Source organism: Ctenocephalides felis, unplaced genomic scaffold (genome assembly GCF_003426905.1).
Source record: "Ctenocephalides felis isolate EL2017-DRISC unplaced genomic scaffold, ASM342690v1 CF-g0.4_SCAFFOLD_03570, whole genome shotgun sequence".
Taxonomy (NCBI): domain Eukaryota; kingdom Metazoa; phylum Arthropoda; class Insecta; order Siphonaptera; family Pulicidae; genus Ctenocephalides; species Ctenocephalides felis.
In genome coordinates, this window is record NW_020539724.1 from 403,359 (window position 1) to 420,843 (window position 17,485).

At 26.5% G+C, this 17,485-nt stretch overlaps 1 protein-coding gene across 1 annotated transcript; it reads right to left on the reverse strand.

The window, feature by feature from the left end:
* Window positions 1-2,364: 2,364 nt before the first annotated feature.
* On the reverse strand, window positions 2,365-9,236 carry LOC113383028. The gene is made up of 10 exons (XM_026621280.1): window positions 9,185-9,236; window positions 8,454-8,598; window positions 7,921-8,127; window positions 7,453-7,593; window positions 6,626-6,715; window positions 5,185-5,303; window positions 4,432-4,580; window positions 3,845-3,929; window positions 2,807-2,932; window positions 2,365-2,726 (listed from the first exon to the last, which is right to left on the reverse strand). Exons 1-5 carry the CDS (start codon window positions 9,234-9,236, stop codon window positions 6,661-6,663), a joined length of 600 nt encoding a protein of 199 aa, XP_026477065.1. The 3' UTR covers window positions 2,365-2,726; window positions 2,807-2,932; window positions 3,845-3,929; window positions 4,432-4,580; window positions 5,185-5,303; window positions 6,626-6,660.
* Between the last annotated feature and the right edge of the window lie 8,249 nt (window positions 9,237-17,485).

The following is a 17,485-nucleotide window of genomic DNA, read 5'->3' on the forward strand; positions in this document are numbered from 1 at the left end:
TACCTACTTATTGCACACCTAATTAAATTTCACAAAACTTCATTATTTAATTTTGTTTAAAAATAATATTATTAGGAAAGTCATTAAACATTATATACCGGTTTGCAGATAATTTATAAGGTTTTTAAAAATATGTAATAATATATTTAAATTACTTATAATGAAATATGGATATAAAAAACAGCAGTCAAAAAAAACTACAGACTAAAATGCAATAAAATGCCACATTGATTTGATACAAATATTTGCTTGTTTTTAAAAATCATTTATTATAAAATTGATTTCACGGAATATTATAAAAACACATCGAGCTGATTAATTATGGTCAAGATCGCTTTTTGTTTAAGTAATTAATAATATTTAAATTATTTGTATTCCATGTTTGAATTGAATAAAATGTTGCTAACTGTCATCAATTGTCATACAATACTTGATTTAGTTAAATATTTTATTATCAAAGTGTTGCTATTTTGCATCTAATACATATCTCGTAAAATAATAGATATATTTCTTATTGATTTAGCTGATTATTTTCAAGGAAAGTTAATGCAAATTTCCTGGAAGCAATATGACAACTAGTTATTTATGTTAGAACATTTACACTTCTACAATACTTGAATTAGTTATAAATTATATTCAAAGTGTTTCTATTTTGTATCATAACTAATGTAATTTTCTCCACATTTTATTCAAAAAAAATTTTTAATAACCTTAGCTATTACCTAAAATATGTCCCTTTTTCATATGTTAATCCCTAATAAGTGAATCGTAAGAACAACAGAAAGGCAAAGCCAAAATAAGATTAGGATTATGACTTAATTTAAATTAACTTCAATATCCGATGTTTGTAACAATATAGTTTTTATATACAAAATTTAAAAAATAAAATTACTTAAATCTTATATTTCATTACAATAGAATTATTTCTTTAGTAAAAAGATGCAATGATACTCAAATTACTGTACACATCAACATTAAAGACTGATCCAATTTAATGCTGCTTTATTTCAACAAAGTAATTATGTACTTCGATGAAAACGTTTTGAATTCATTTGTTGTATTTGTTGTACAAATAGTTTGCTTTTGTTAATAGTATAATTCAAAATTGATTTAAATGTAAGAATTAATTTCATATAATCATCAAGGTTTGCGATGCAAAACAGCTTTGCATTTTACAAATCTTTTATATAAGTAGTAGCATTATATATTAATATGTCATATTAAACTTAAATAGAAAATATACAAAAATACATTATATTTTTATTATTATTATTTATTACTATAAATGAAGAGAAGACTGCTTCTTGTACGATAACTATAGTGATATATCGAGTTCATGCCCATTTATATTTGAGAACATATGCAAATATTATTCTCAGCTAGTAAGTACTCGCATTCCATCAACAGTTCCTTCTGAATTAATTAAACATAGTTTTAGTTATGTAAATATCATATAAAAGAAATCAGCTTTATCGATAATGTTTGATTTACGTCCTGTCAAATCGATCGATCGCTTATTTTCGATCAAAACGATAACAAGCGCGACCGACAGCAGGGACTCTAACCAGCTCTAACTAAAATCGCGAAACAGACATTTGTTCGAAGCATAGATAAAAGAAGAGATCTGTAACGACCTGGCAACCCACATCGCACCTCAACTTGACTATTAAACTATCTTTGGCTTTTACTTATGTTTGACATCGACAGTAATCATGTCGCCAACATGAAAAATTTTAATAAACAGAATCAACATAGTTGTATTTATTATTAAAACGGTAATATTTCTAATAAATAATACAAGTAATGAAGGTAATAAATACAAGTAATGCCACCTATGATGATGGGTATACCACCGATGATGGGAATGAGGCCACCTATGGGTATGCCCCCAATTGGACCACCGATGATAGGACCCATGGGACCTATTCCGATGCGTCAGCCTATGATGAACGGATCTCAGACTAAAAGCTAAGAGTCAAAATGGAGCTAGTGTTATCAAATAGGATTTAAGGAAAAGACGATGTAATATAATTTAATGAAATGATATTGTAATGTATAACGCTTATTTACATACATATATTAAATATATTAAGTACATTTTTAAATATATTACTTTTTATTTTAAGGCCTTTTGATTAATGGCAATTATTTGATGAATCGAGCATAAATATTACAAATTGATATTGATATAAAATTACAAAAGTTTTCATGTCTAATAGTTGAATATAATAATTAACCATTCTTTCACATTATAAATAAAATATACAATTTACATAGTAGTTAGCCTAGACATTCTATAACTTAGTTCTATACACAAACAAAAATGTGTCTCAAAGAGCAGTTTCTAAAGTTGGAGATGGCGGTTTAGGTATTTCACTCTTTCTGATGCTTTGTCCCCCTGTTGTGATTCCTGTATAGTGGCCGTTTTTAAATTGTGCGGTTATTTGTAATTGGCTTGTATTATTAGAGGCTAAAAATTGGGCTCTTTGTGATTGCAATAATTGGCTCCTTGAAATATTTGAAGTCATCCTAGGATTTTTTATTAACTCAGACTTCATGAAATTGTTTTCTTCTATTTTTAAAAATAAGTTTTCTTTCAATTTTGAACCAGGAACTTTATCTATGGAATCACTGTGCTTACTTGGCGATGACTCAGATTCTTTGATAGGGTAGATAGAGACTAGGATAAGCAACGATGCAAGTATCGAAGTCTTCAATCCATCAACCTGTAAAGAAAAACAAAAACATAAGTATCAAAATCATTTGCATGAGAAATTAAATTAAAGTCTCAATTTTAAAAACTTACATTTAATCAGGTCGGTTGAAAAAAACGCAGCAATCAGTTAGCAAAGCCTGAATTGGCAAGTCTGGATCATTTTGTAAAAGACATCATCGGCATCAAAGTCTGGGAGACCATTCAAAGTGTCCAAGTCTGGAAGAAAAAATAAACATAAATATCAGAAACAATAAAATTAAAGACTTGAAATACCAAGTGTATTTCATCACAAAGTCTTTGTTAATTAATAACAAAGACTTTGCGTTGAAATACTAAGTGTATTTCATCAAAGTCTTTGTTAATTAATTAACATAGACTTTGCGTTGAAATACCAAGTGTATTTCACACAAAGTCCATAATTAATCACCTTGATTAATTAACAAAGACTTAATGATGAAATACCAAGTGTATTTCAACACAAAGTCCATTAATTAATCAACATGATTAATTAACGAACACTTTGCATTGAAATACCAAGTGTATTTCAACACAAAGTCCTTGTTCATTAATCAACATGATTAATTAACAAAGACTTTGTCTTAAAATACCAAGTGTATTTCAACACAAAGTCAGTTAATTAATCAGCTTAATTAATTAACAAACACTTTGCATTGAAATACCAAGTGTATTTCATCGCAAAGTCTTTGTTGATTAATCAAGTTAATTAATCAACATGAACTTTTTAATACTTTAAAATATTAATAAAACACGTACTTTGCCGAGATGCTCGCAGCCACTTTCCCCTCATTGTTTGCACAATTCTTCAATGCCATCAAAGTATGACCAATGCATGCAGCTACTGAAAATAAAAACAATTTATTAGTTAAATACAATCAAATATTTTTCTAGTAACTACAATCAAATTGATTAATTAACAAACACTTTGCATTGAAATACAAAGTGTATTTCAACACAAAGTCCTTGTTCATTAATCAACATGATTAATTAACAAACACTTTGCATTGAAATACCAAGTGTATTTCATCGCAAAGTCTTTGTTGATTAATCAAGTTAATTAATTAACATCGACTTTTTAATACTTTAAAATATTATTAATAAAACACTTACTTTGCGTAGATGCTCGCAGCCACTTTCCCCTCTTTGTTCGCACAATTCTTCAATGCCATCAAAGTATCACCAATGCATGCAGCTACTGAAAATAAAAACAATTTATTAGTTAAATACAATCAAATATTTTTTAACTTACTACGATCAAATCAAAAATTTGTAAAGTTAATTCGAAAGCTATTCATTTAATTGGAATCATTCATTAAGTTCAATTATTTATTCAGAACAAAGTTTATTCACTTTAAAACTAAACTTTATTTTAAACAATATATTAGCTAAATATTTTTAAAGTCAAAACAAATTGTTTCATTAATTCGAAAAGTCTTGAACAAACAAAGTTTATTCACTTTAAAACTAAAGTTTATTTATACAACAAGTCAAATATTTTATACATCAGTTTATTTTATACAATAAGTTTATTCTATACAATATTATCAAGTTAATTCGAAAAGTCTTAATGAATGATTACAATCAAATTAAGTTATTTCAATTATTTATTTCAAACAAAGTTTATTTACTTTAGAACAAAACTTTATTTTATACAAGTCTATTCATTAATAAGTACTAATACAAATATAAATACTTACATTTAATAATCGCTGCAAACAATCCACAATTTCTTCAAACACCATCCAAGTGACAGTGGCTCGGGGTGGATCGTCATCATTCTTAAGCACCATCATCAGTAATAGCATTCTTGGGCAATGGCAAGTTGAGATAGTACTCATCAAAGACACTGAAAATAAAAAATACATTTATTAGTTAAACAGTCTTCATTTATTTCATTATTTTTTTTAAGTAAAATACATTTTAGTAAACAAATTAACAAGTCTTGATCTATAATTTTTTTTTAATTTATTAAAAACTAAAGATATTTAATTGACACCAGCTATTACAATTCATTAGTTAAGTATTCTTTAAGTAAAAAAAAAATTCCTAAGTTGATTCGAAAAGTCTTCATTAATGAATGATTACAATCAAACTACAATCAAATAACAAATTTATAAAGTTAATTCGAAAGCTATTAATTAAATTGGAATCATTAATCATTAAGTTCAATTATTTATTTGAAACAAAGTTTATTCACTTTAAAACTAAAGTTTATTTTATACAAGTCAAATATTTTATACAATCAGTTTATTTTATACAACATTGTCAAGTTAATTCGAAAAGTCTTAATTAATTAATTATTACAATCAAATTAAGTTATTTGAATTATTTATTAATTATTAAATTAAATTAATTATTTATTTCAAACAAAGTTTATTCACTTTAACACAAAAGTTTATTTTATACAAGTCTATTTATTAATAAGTACTAATAAAAATATAAATACTTACATTTCTTCAAACGCCATCCAAATGACAGTGGCTCGGGGTGGACCGTCATCATTCTTAAGCACCATCATCAGTAATAGCATTCTTGGGCAGTGGCAAGTGGGTAGTACTCATCAAAGGTACTGAAAATGAAAAAATACATTTATTAGTTAAACAGCCTCAATCTATTTCATGGAATTTTTAAGTTAACTACATTTTGGAATTTTTAAATAAGGAATTATCAAGTCGAATAATTATATTTTTTTTTTCCAATAAAAAAAGGATGTTTCATTTACATCGACTATTACAACTATTACAACTATTACATTCAAAACAAAGTCTATTGAATTAAAACAAATCATTGAAATTATAATCAATACATTTTATTTAAACAATCTTTTCTTTCAAAATTAAATACATTAACAAAGTCTAAAGTGTAAATAAAATTGTTAAGACATTAACTTTAAATTTATAATGCAGTATATTTTTTTTTTATTTCAATTAATAACAAAAGATATTTAATTAAAAGTAATCTATTATAAACTACAACTATTAAATTCTAAACAAAGTCTATTAAATTCAAACAAGTCATTTTAACTCAATTTAAGGGGGTATTCTAGTGTAGAAATTCAAACAAATCGGTTTTTGAAAATTTGAATTATTTTTGGAGATATAGGCATTTTACTGACTCGGTCTCTATACTGGTTTGGCTTCACACAAAACTTTAACATTTTTTCAGATAGTCTTCTAAGACTAACTATCTATAAGTTTCTCAGAACTTACTTTTTTAATACTCTTGTCACGATTTCTGAAGTTCTACTCGACCAATTTATTTGAAATTTTCAGATAGTCTTCTTTATAGATCTATCTATAGTCTGAGCTAGAATCATCCCGAAATTCCTATTTTTAATATTTTTAAAACATTCGAGAAACTCAAAAAAACAACTTTTTTTTTCAAACAGTCGCCAATTTGTGAAAACATATTTTTTTTTTACTTATTGTTAGTTCAACCAATTGCGACATCATTGTAAATTAATAATCTTTTCATTCTTTACATTTTCCATGGCTAGGAAGGCTGAAATCATGTCAATCAAGACTGACATGCCAATTTTTTGAGACCATACACTTCATCAGTTGCCAGTTTTTACAATTTCAATAAACAAGACGTAAATTCAATTAAACAATTTCTTTATTTCAAATTCAAAGTGTATTAAATTTTAAACATAATATATATTCATTGTCGATACTTTTTTATTTTTTTATTTTTGTTTTAATCTTAATATTAATAAACAAATGATAAAAAAAATTGATAGTGAAAACATTCATTGCTTTCTTTTACGATAATTTAAAAATGACCTAAAATTCATCGCTCTACACTAAAATACCCCCTTAAAACAAAGGTTTATTTTACGAAAAAATTTATTGATTAACAAATCAAAGTCCAAAGTATAAATAAAACACTTACTTTTTATCGTTGCTCGCAATACATGATTGCCATTCTTAAGGAGCATCAGTTGTGGCATTCTTGGACAGTACGTTGTCATCATTGCAAGCACTGAAAATAAAAAACGTTTATTAGTTAAACAGTCTCACTTTATTTTATGTGTTTTTTAAGAAAATTCATTTTAAATTTTTCAAATAACAAATTATTAACTCTGTTAGAAATCAACAAATATAATTCAATTCTTTTATTCCATCAACAACAAACAATATTTAATTAAACTACAAATATTACATTCAAAACTAAATTTATTTAATTAATACAAGTCATTTAAATTTCAATCAAAACATTTTATTAACAAAATCTTTTGTCAGAAATGAATTCAACAAAAGCAAAGTATTTTAAACTAAAGACAAATTTCAGTAATTTAAAAATAAAGTATATTAAATTATAAATTAAATTTATAAAGTTAAACATTGTGTTTAATAATGAACAAAGCTCATTTAATAAAGTAACTAATTTTATTGAATAATAAACCAAGTTTAAAGTGTCAATTAAATGCTTTTATTATTAATTAAAAGCAACATTAGTACAATTTCATAAAATATTTCATTGTACACTATCACTATTGCAAATGGCAAGTTTTAAATATTTACATATAAAGTTAAGTAAATTTCAAATGTTTTTTTAATCGGATATTATCTGTAAATTTTAAGCAAAATTTATTACATTTAGTGAACAAAATGCATTCAATTATAAATTAATTATATTTCATAATGAAGCATATTGATATTTGACAAAAAAAACTTGATTTCGAATTCAAAGTGTAAAGTAGAGAAAAAAACACTTACATTTTCAGTTGTTCTCGCACCACTCCCTCAACAGCAACGTCAATTTTTGGGCTCCAAAAAGCATCTTCATCCCTTACATTCTTTTGTTGGTCTTGCTCAGGGCTCAGCAATGATTCTTTGGCAGCATCATCATTGCCACTACTGAAAATTAAAAAAAAAAAAAACATTAGTACAATTTTATATAAAGCTTTGAATAGTTATTTTATTATATTACTATGTGATTGCTTTTAAATTATGATTTAAATATTTGTGTAAAACTCAGGAAAAACTATTTCAAATGTTTTTTAAAATGGATTATAATTAATTTTAAGCTAAATATATTGAATTGTATACAAAGTGCATTAAATTAAAAACAACATGTAAATTTAATTAAACAATATCTTTATTTCAAATTCAAAGTGTATTACATTTTAAACATAATATATATTCATTGTCGATCAATGTATTTGACTGATTTCTTCAAATTACCTTATATTTTGCCCGGTTGCAAAATCCTCAGGCACACGATGGCATTTTTGTCTGTTGATTTCTATTATTAGCATCAATCCCTCACAATGACTCGATGGAGAAGGCACATCAACTCTTTTGGGGCACCGAAAAGCATCTTCATCGCTTACATTCTTTTGTGGGTCTTGCTCCAACAATGATTCTTTGGCAGCATCATCATTGCCACTGCTGAAAATTAAAAAAAAAAATACATTAGTACAATTTTATATAAAGCTTTGAATAGTTATTTTATTATATTACTATGTGATTGCTTTTAAATTATGATTTAAATATTTGTGTAAAACTCAGGAAAAACTATTTCAAATGTTTTTTAAAATGGATTATAATTAATTTTAAGCTAAATATATTGAATTGTAAACAAAGGGCATTAAATTAAAAACAAGATGTAAATTTAAATAAACTATATCTTTATTTCAAATTCAAAGTGTATTACATTTTAAACATAATATATATTCATTGTCGATCAATGTATTTGATTGATTTCTTCAAATTACCTTATATTTTGCCCCTTTGCAAAATCCTCAGGCACACGACGGCATTTTTGTCTTTTGATTTCCATTATTAGCATCAATCCCTCACAATGACTCGATGGAAAAGGCACATCGACTCTGCTTTTTGGGCTATCGAAATGCATCTCATCTGCAAGAAAAAAAAAGAACATGTTAATTTGGAAATTTATTCAAATTAAACACTACAGTCTAATAATTTGATATCAAGTATTTATCATCATTTGTATTAAAAATTAAACATTACACTAGACTGAAAGAGATTTTCTCACAATGTGGCAGGAGGTTAAATTACCACATTTAACACAAAACTTGGAAATTTTACTAATTTACTAATTCCTTTCAACAGTTGATAATATTAATATGTGAAAAAAACAACAAAGTTCGTTTTATGTATTTATTATATATTTGTCTCATTTATAAACAGCAAAATAAAAATACACCATTTCATTGAGCATTGAAGAAGTCACATTACAAAGCTACATGTACGACGCTAACGCCATCCGCATTTCAATGGATATTTTTCTTTTTAGCTAATATTTCAACCACATTTTTCAAATAATTTATTATGATATTTCAACTTTAAACAATTAAAGGACAATCATTTTATCTAATTAAACAATTAGGCTTTTCTCCTTCCAAAATTATAAACTCACAAAACTTTATAACAAAAAATTACTTATTTATAAGTGTCGAAAATTATATTTTATAACAATTACCTTTTACAGGCGCTAGGGAAGCTTCAAGGCCTGCACCGAGTCCAGAAGGCATTGCCCAAGTTGAGATGTTCCATTAACAGGGAATCATGAATCCGACTGTGGCTCACATTGCAATTGCATCAACATCATCCTCGTCTGAAATATTAAATAAATTGAATTAAATTACATGTCAATTTTTTTAAATATTACTTTTTTATTTAAAATAACTTAATCATTCAATATTTCATATTGATCAAACATTAGAAACTTGAATATAATGAATTATTTGACTGTAAGAAACAATGATCTCTTTCAATTAATTTGTTATTTTTGTTTCAATTAATTTGTTATTTAAAGAGTAGAGTACATAAATCATTTTAAATATTCGAACTAAACCTACCTAATTCAATAAAAGCTGCAGCCTCTTTGGCTCAATTCTTTGGCATTGCTCTAGGATTTGTAGAGCATCATCCTTGTCATTTTCTTCAAGAATGCACATATCCCCAATATGCATGTCGGCAAGTCCATATTGTTTGATTCACTGTAGAATTTCTAGAGTATCATCCTTGTAATTTCCTTCAAGACTGTACATGTTCCACAATATGTATGTCGGCAAGTCCATATTGCCATATTGTTGAGCCCGGTAGCGCCGGCACTTGTGATTTTCCAAGTTAATTGGATTTTTGTTATAAATCCATTTGATACAATCAGCATCTCAATGTAAACGACGAATTCTTCAAATCGTGATCTTGCTACTAGTATGTCCAATAAATCTTTCTAGTCATTGGCAGAAAAATCAACTGTAAGACATGTGCGTAAAAGTCATCTATATAAAATATCAGCCCATTGCAATTTCCTTATAGAATCTAAAAAAATAAAAACTGTCAAATTAATATGCACCTAAAATTCAACAACATTCACTTTTCAACTTATTAAGTTTTTACGAGTTTTTTTGATTCTGAAGTAAATCGAGTTGCTGTTTACGACTGTTTAAAAATAATTGTGTGATATATATATTCACATATTCGTATATTCACTTTTATTTAAAAAATTATGTGACAAATTTACCAAGTATGTAATGAATTTTAATAGATAAAGAAACATTATCATTATTGAATGTTAAATTATATTAAAAACTTTACAAATCAATCTTGATTCGTCATTTCAAATATGCAAGACAAACGAATATGAAATTATGAAATCGCAAATTGTATTCATTTGATTCTTCAATATTTAAAATAATATTAACTCTACTCAATTGAGCAAATAAAGAATTCATTATGTATTTGTAATTTCATTAAACAGTTACACCTTGCACAGGTTTTATCTTACGAAAAGCACAAAAGCTCATCCATATGTATTATTGATTTATGAATTTTTAACAAAATAAATCATCATACTGATAAAAATAATTCAATTCCTTTAAGTTGCGTCATAACTTTTTATAATTTTCGCATTTGATCAAAATTATTAGACTGTACACAGTCTCTATATTGAGAACAAACAGATTTGCTCTGGAAATAAATAAATTGATTTTTCTAGTGATTTAAATTTGTCATGGGATTCCAAATGTTCTAACTTTTCTCGAGGTCTGAAACTACACTTTGTGTTTGCATTGAATTGCTTTTCTAACATGATGTACTATAAAATCTAATCACATCATTCGGAATACTGCCAAAAGTTTCTTCTTTGTCCATATTCTCAAATACTTTTAAATTTCACAATGAAAAATTTAGTCATACATATGAATAAAATCAAAGCTAATGAAAAAAAAATTATACGAAACAATTCTTATATACATACTTGTATAGATAATTTCATCCTCCTTTTGAATATTTTGAGTCATTTACTAATATTAGCATAAAATTAATGAAATATGGTATTCAGTTGTAGATCTTGACATTTGTAGCACCTCTTCATTGATAAGAACATTACATATTTTAATTTAAACAAAGACCCTTGTAATATTTATAGTATATTTGCCTTATATATTGTGTTGCATTGTTGAATTATCCACAGCAGATATATAATGGATAGATGGCTTGTGTACCTAATAGTACCTCTTCATTGATAAGAACATTATATATTTTGATTTAAACAAAGATTCTTGTAATATTTGTAGTATATTTGCCTTATATATTGTGTTGTTGCATTGTCGAACTATCCACAGCAGATATATAATGGACCTTGTAATATTTGTAGTATATTTGCCTTATATATTGTATTGTTACATTGTTGAATCCTCCAGAGCAGATATATAATGAACAGATGACTTGTTTTGCTTGTATATATTATAGCTTGTAGATATAAAAGTACCGAGTAAGTTATCTTCAATATATGTTTGTGACCACCACACTTCTGAGTAAAATGTTGATAGTCAAATATATTTCAATGAAGATATCTTTCAAATACAATGTCTACATATTGTTTGTAGAATGCCATATCAAAGTCATCAACTGCGTCGAATGATCTTCATTAAATTTCAAGCCTCTTGAGAATAATTCATGCATTTGTTCTACAAATTATGCAAAGTTTGTGTGCTCTCTTGTTGACGATGAAGATGATTTGGATCCATCAATTGATAATAGGATGTGATAATACAATATATGCACCATACTACAGTAGCAAATACTTTTGTAACTTGCCGACAACGAAGATAATTTGGATCCATCAACTGATAATTGGATGTGATAATACAATACTTGCAGTAACAAATATTTTTGTAACTTGCTGACAACGAAGATGATTTGGATCCATCAACTGATAATTGGATGTGATAATACAATATTTGCACCATACTGTAGTAGGTAATACTTTTGTATCTTGCTGACAATGAAGATCATTTCAATCCATCACTTGCTAATTGGATGTTTTCGTGACTACTATTGGAATTTCTTGACGATGAAGATAATTTGAAGCCATCAATTGCCAATTAGATGTGATAATACAATCTTGCATCATATTACAGTAGCGAATACTTTTGTAACTTGCTGACAACGAAGATGATTTAGATCTATCAATTGAATGTGATAATACAATATAGGCACCATACTACAGTAGCAAATACTTTTGTAACATCTTGACAACGAAGATCATTTCAGTCCATCAATTGCTAATTGGATGTTTTAGTGACTACTTTTGAAACTTGTTGACAATGAAGATAATTTAGAGCCATCAAACTGCCAATTCGATGTGATAACACAATATATGCAGCATACTATCAGTACAATATTTTCTCTTTACTAATGTTTCTTCTCACCAAACTCGATCTTTTATTATGTTTTGTGCTTCATCACTATTTCTGTTTCTTGAACAGAATGTTTTCTTATACAAGAAGATACAACAGAATACAATATTTCGTTCCTCTGCTTTTTTTCGAATTATTGTGTTTCCGCAAATACAAAAATATAAATCGTTCCGTACTAATATTTTTTCCATATTGCTTTATGTCAGTTTAAATGAACAAGTGAAATAATGACACATTAAGGTGCTTCCTTCGGCACCTAACGAAGAAACATAGTGTGGACGTGCACAACGAACACGCCGAGCAAATACAACCAACAAACATATGTTCGTGTGAGCAATGTTCCGCAACTTGTCGGTACATAAAAAAAAATTATTCGTTCATATAGACAAACATTTTTCTTTTTTGATGATTATTTGGTGATATTGCTTTCTCGCCACTTTAAATAATAAAAATGACGTTTCTCGGAACATGCTCGAACAAAAAAGATTCAAGTCCTCACTGCTTTGAGGCGTTTGTTCAAGTTTGTTTGTTTGGAATGATTTGCTTTCGTTCGTGTTCGTGTTCGTCCTTTGCATTTTATTGTCCGGTATGGTTCGTCAGGTTATTCGTTCGAGTTTGTTCGTTAGGTGTCGACCACCTACCTTAATGTATCGTTATTTTTCTGATATGCGTTTTAAGGTGCCGAACAAAACTAAACTGCTGGCAATATATGGTTTTAGACTTTCCAAACTCTAGATTAGATCTATTCATAGATAAATATAAAAGTGATTCTATTTAATTATTATAGATACTGTAACATTGCTCAGAATAAAAGTTTCAAACCTGGAAAAAAAAAGAAATTAATATTGCAACCAAAATCTAGTCACGGTTTCAGAATCCGAAGAGTAAAATGTATTTGAATTTATTTTTTAAATTAATTTTTTAAATTTATTGTGTTTCCGCAAATACAAAAATATAAATCGTTACGTACTAATATTTTTTTCCATATTGCTTTCTGTCAGTTTAAATCACCAAGAAACATAAGGACACACATTAAGGTGCGTCCACACCTAACGAAGAAACATAGTGTGGACGGGCACAACGAACACGCCGAGCAATAATACAACCAACAAACATATGTTGGTGTGAGCAATGTTCCGCAACTTGTCGGTACATCAAAGAAAATTGTTCGTTCATGTAGGCAACATTTTTCTTTTTCGATGTTAATATGTGCAGTTTTGCATTAATTTATGTTGTGATTATTTTGTGATATTGCTTTCTCGCCACTTTAAATAATAAAACTGACGTTTCTCGGAACATGCTCGAACGAAAAAGATTCAAGTCCTCACTGCTTTGAGGCGTTTGTTCAAGTTTGTTTGTTTGGAATGATTTGCTTTCGTTCGTGTTCGTGTTCGTCCTTTGCATTTTATTGTCCGGTATGGTTCGTCAGGTTATTCGTTCGAGTTTGTTCGTTAGGTGTCGACCACCTACCTTAATGTATTGGTATATTTCTGATATGCGTTTTAAAGTACCGAACAAAACTAAACTGCTGGCAATATATGGTTTTAGACTTTCCAAACTCTAGATTAGATCAATTCATAGATAGATATAAAAGTGATTCTATTTAATTATTATAGATACTGTAACATTGCTCAGAATAAAAGTTACAAACCTTGAAAAAAAAAGAAATTAATATTGCAACCAAAATCTGGTCACGGTTTCAGAATCCGAAGAGTAAAATGTATTTGAATTGGCAAGAAATTCAATATTCACGTTTTCTTATGAAACGTATCTAGTAATATAGTCAAAAATCAACTTATTTATTATAAACTATGACCTAGCGGTCGTTCCTTCCTCATTGAAGAAACAATCATATTCCAAAAGACAATGTATATAATCAATGTTCAAAAATTACAAAAAGTTATGCCGCAGGATGGCTGCAGGTTATTACTATATATACTGAAGCCATTTTTATAATTTTAAATTCAGTGAAAATTTAGAAATTATAGAAAATAACAAAAACTTTAAAATAGTTTCTATTCAAAATCAATAAATAATAAGATGAGCATTTGTACTTAATTTTTCTAAATACTATTTAAAAGGCAACATTACTTCAATTTCAGATTTGTTTCATTGATATTGAGCATGAAACTTTGATACTGAGTAGTAAACTTTTTTGTTATGACTAACAAATACATAATGAAAGTGTAGCAATTTATTAAAAAAAAAGTTGAATATTTAATTTTGTTAACGTTATGCAAAATAAATATCCAATTTCGTCGCAATCATCAATTACGACAAATTGATAAAATATGAAAAAAGCTATAAATTAGAATTTCATATTCGTTCGACTGCATCATATGAAAGCTTCAAATATATTTTATAAACAATTAAAACTTTGTAGAGACAAGATCGATTTTGCAAGATTTTTTTAATTAAACAAAATGTTGAAAAAATATATTTATTCAATTAATAAATTATGTACGTTTCCACTAAACTAATATTTGTTTTATGTTCAACGTTCGCTTGATAATACAACAAACCTAAATGATTATATAAATTTATTGTAACTCGGTAAACATTGTCACATATTGCAAAAATTAGACAAAAAAAGTACAACAAAAATTAATAGCAAACTCGATATAGTTTACTAATTTAAAGTATTGACCTGATTAGAAAGCAAATTGCAAATTTGTTTACAAAAAATTTAAAATATTTTTTATCACAAATATATAAATTAAATTTTTCAATTTAAAAATTTATATATTGAAATATAAGTAATTTTTTTAAAGATTCAAACAGTTCATTTAATATTTTCGCAATATTTTACTAATTTGTAATATAAAACAACGGACAAAACTCGATAGCAACTCGATTTACTTCCAAATCGAAATGTAAAATGTAAATTTGATCTAAACTTGCTGATAGGTGTATTAATTTTTCTACCGTGTATCTTGTACATGGTTAAAAATTTTGAAAATCTGTTCAAATTAGCATAATGTACAATTTTTCAACATGAATACGCGCAAACTGCGCAATATAATTTATTTTTATATAATAACCTGCCTTGCAATAAAAGTTTCAAAATAGCCAAACGACTTTTATACCAAAAATAATATTTGGAATTGAATTGAATTTAACAAAAAAGCATTACTTTTAATCCCTTGAAGCATATAAAATATTTGTTATATATAAGTATTATAATCTTGAAGAAAGCTAAAGAGATTTCCTTTATTATGAAAATATGAAAAAATATTCATAACAGCATTAAGAATGTTAATAATTCATATTAAAAAGTAAATGAACTTATTGAAAGGAATTAAAAATCATACTGAAACTTATGAAAATTGCAAGATCATTAAAATTAAAAAAATGATTAAAATTGCACAACCACATTTTAAAAAATTATTTAAAATCTATTTTGAAACTTAATTGCAAGATCGTTGAAAGTTATTAAAAGCCAAATTAAAATTAAAATATCATTGCAATGATTAAGAACCATATAAAAATTGTTAGAACTTAATTGAAATCAATTAAAAGCCGTTGTACACGTTTAAACATTCGGAAAATCTGTTCAAATTAGCATATAATTTATTTATTTATAATAACCTGCCTTACAATAAAAGTTTCAAAATAGCCAAACGACTTTCATACCAAAAATAATATTTGAAATTAAATTGAATTTCAAAAAAAAGTATTTTTTATCCTTTGAAGCATATTTAATATTTGATATGTATATTATAAACTTGAAGAAAGCTAAAGTAATTTTCTATATTGTGGAAATATTATGAAAACATGCCTATATTCATAGCAACATTAATGTTTATATTGAAACAAATTGCAAATGCTGGACCGACGATTAGATTGAAAAGTAAATAAACTCATTGAAATGAATTAAAAATCGTATTGAAACTTATGAAAATTGCAAGATCATTAAAATTAAAAAATAGATTTTTTTAAAAATAAGATAATTGCAAAACCACAATTTAAAAAATTTTAAATCCATTTTGAAACTTAATTGCAGGATCATTGAAAGTTATTAAAATTGTAATATCGAATGATTAAGAGCCATATTCAAACTTGTGAATAATTGCAAAATCATTGAAAGCAATGAAAAACCATATAAAACTGGAAGTTTTATAAACAAAATGAATTAAACATCATATGAAAAATTATGAAAATTGTATAACCATAAATGCATTTAATTAAAAGCTATATTAAAACCTATGAAATTTTTCAATTTGTAGCAATTGATTGAAAACGATTGCAAGATCTTAATTGAAATTATAAATTATTTAAATGATTTCAGGTACATAATAGACATTCGAATAAATGTCTATTTTTATGGCTATAATTTGTAATTAGGTATTTTATTTTCTGGAAAAAATAATTAACGAATAAATTGTCAAATATGATATGAATTGTTAAATTATTAAATTTTCATTATTAAGTCATTTCAATTCACGGAATTTTTCATTAGGTTTCCAAGACCTGTGTAATAAATTGCGACTTTCCTATTTTGTTGCATATGTTTTGTTTAGGTCGGAATATAAAAATTAATTTGTTAAATTATTCTCAAAATTAAAGAACCTGCGCTTTTTCTAATAGCAAAAATAGCATCGACTTTGAAATAACTGAAAATAGTCATTTTATTAAGTAAATTTCATAAAAACTTCAAATTAAATTTATCAATCAAATCACATCACTACTAATAATATTTTAGCATGATCGATGTTAGATGTTTGATAATAATGTTCAAAGATGAATATAATTTATATGACAATACGAAAACTTTCATAAAAAAATTGCTCAATAAATTATTTTTTAAGGTGAAATAAAATATGTGCGTCATGAAGCATGAAGCAAGTCAAAACTATTAGCAGTAAAATCTATTAAGCAACTCAGTCTACTTTAAACTAATATTTGAAAGTTCAAATGGATGGATGATTTCAAATGATTCAGAAAATTCTAGTGATATATAAATCAAACTGTACTAGGAAGCCGCAGTAACTGCGTCCACGCAATCAATTCATTTTGTATGAGAAGCCTAAACTAATATTTTAAAGTTTAAATAGATGAATGATTCAGAAAATTCT

Excerpts from the sequence above, each read along its gene's own strand:
- LOC113383028 (XM_026621280.1), bottom strand. The coding sequence starts at position 9,236 with ATGCCTTCTGGACTCGGTGCAGGCCTTGAAGCTTCCCTAGCGCCTGTA. Across the intron at positions 8,599-9,184 it reads TTCCCTAGCGCCTGTAAAAG|ATGAGATGCATTTCGATAGC; the intron begins GTAATTGTTATA and ends TTTTTCTTGCAG. Across the intron at positions 8,128-8,453 it reads GCAAAGGGGCAAAATATAAG|CAGTGGCAATGATGATGCTG; the intron begins GTAATTTGAAGA and ends TTTAATTTTCAG.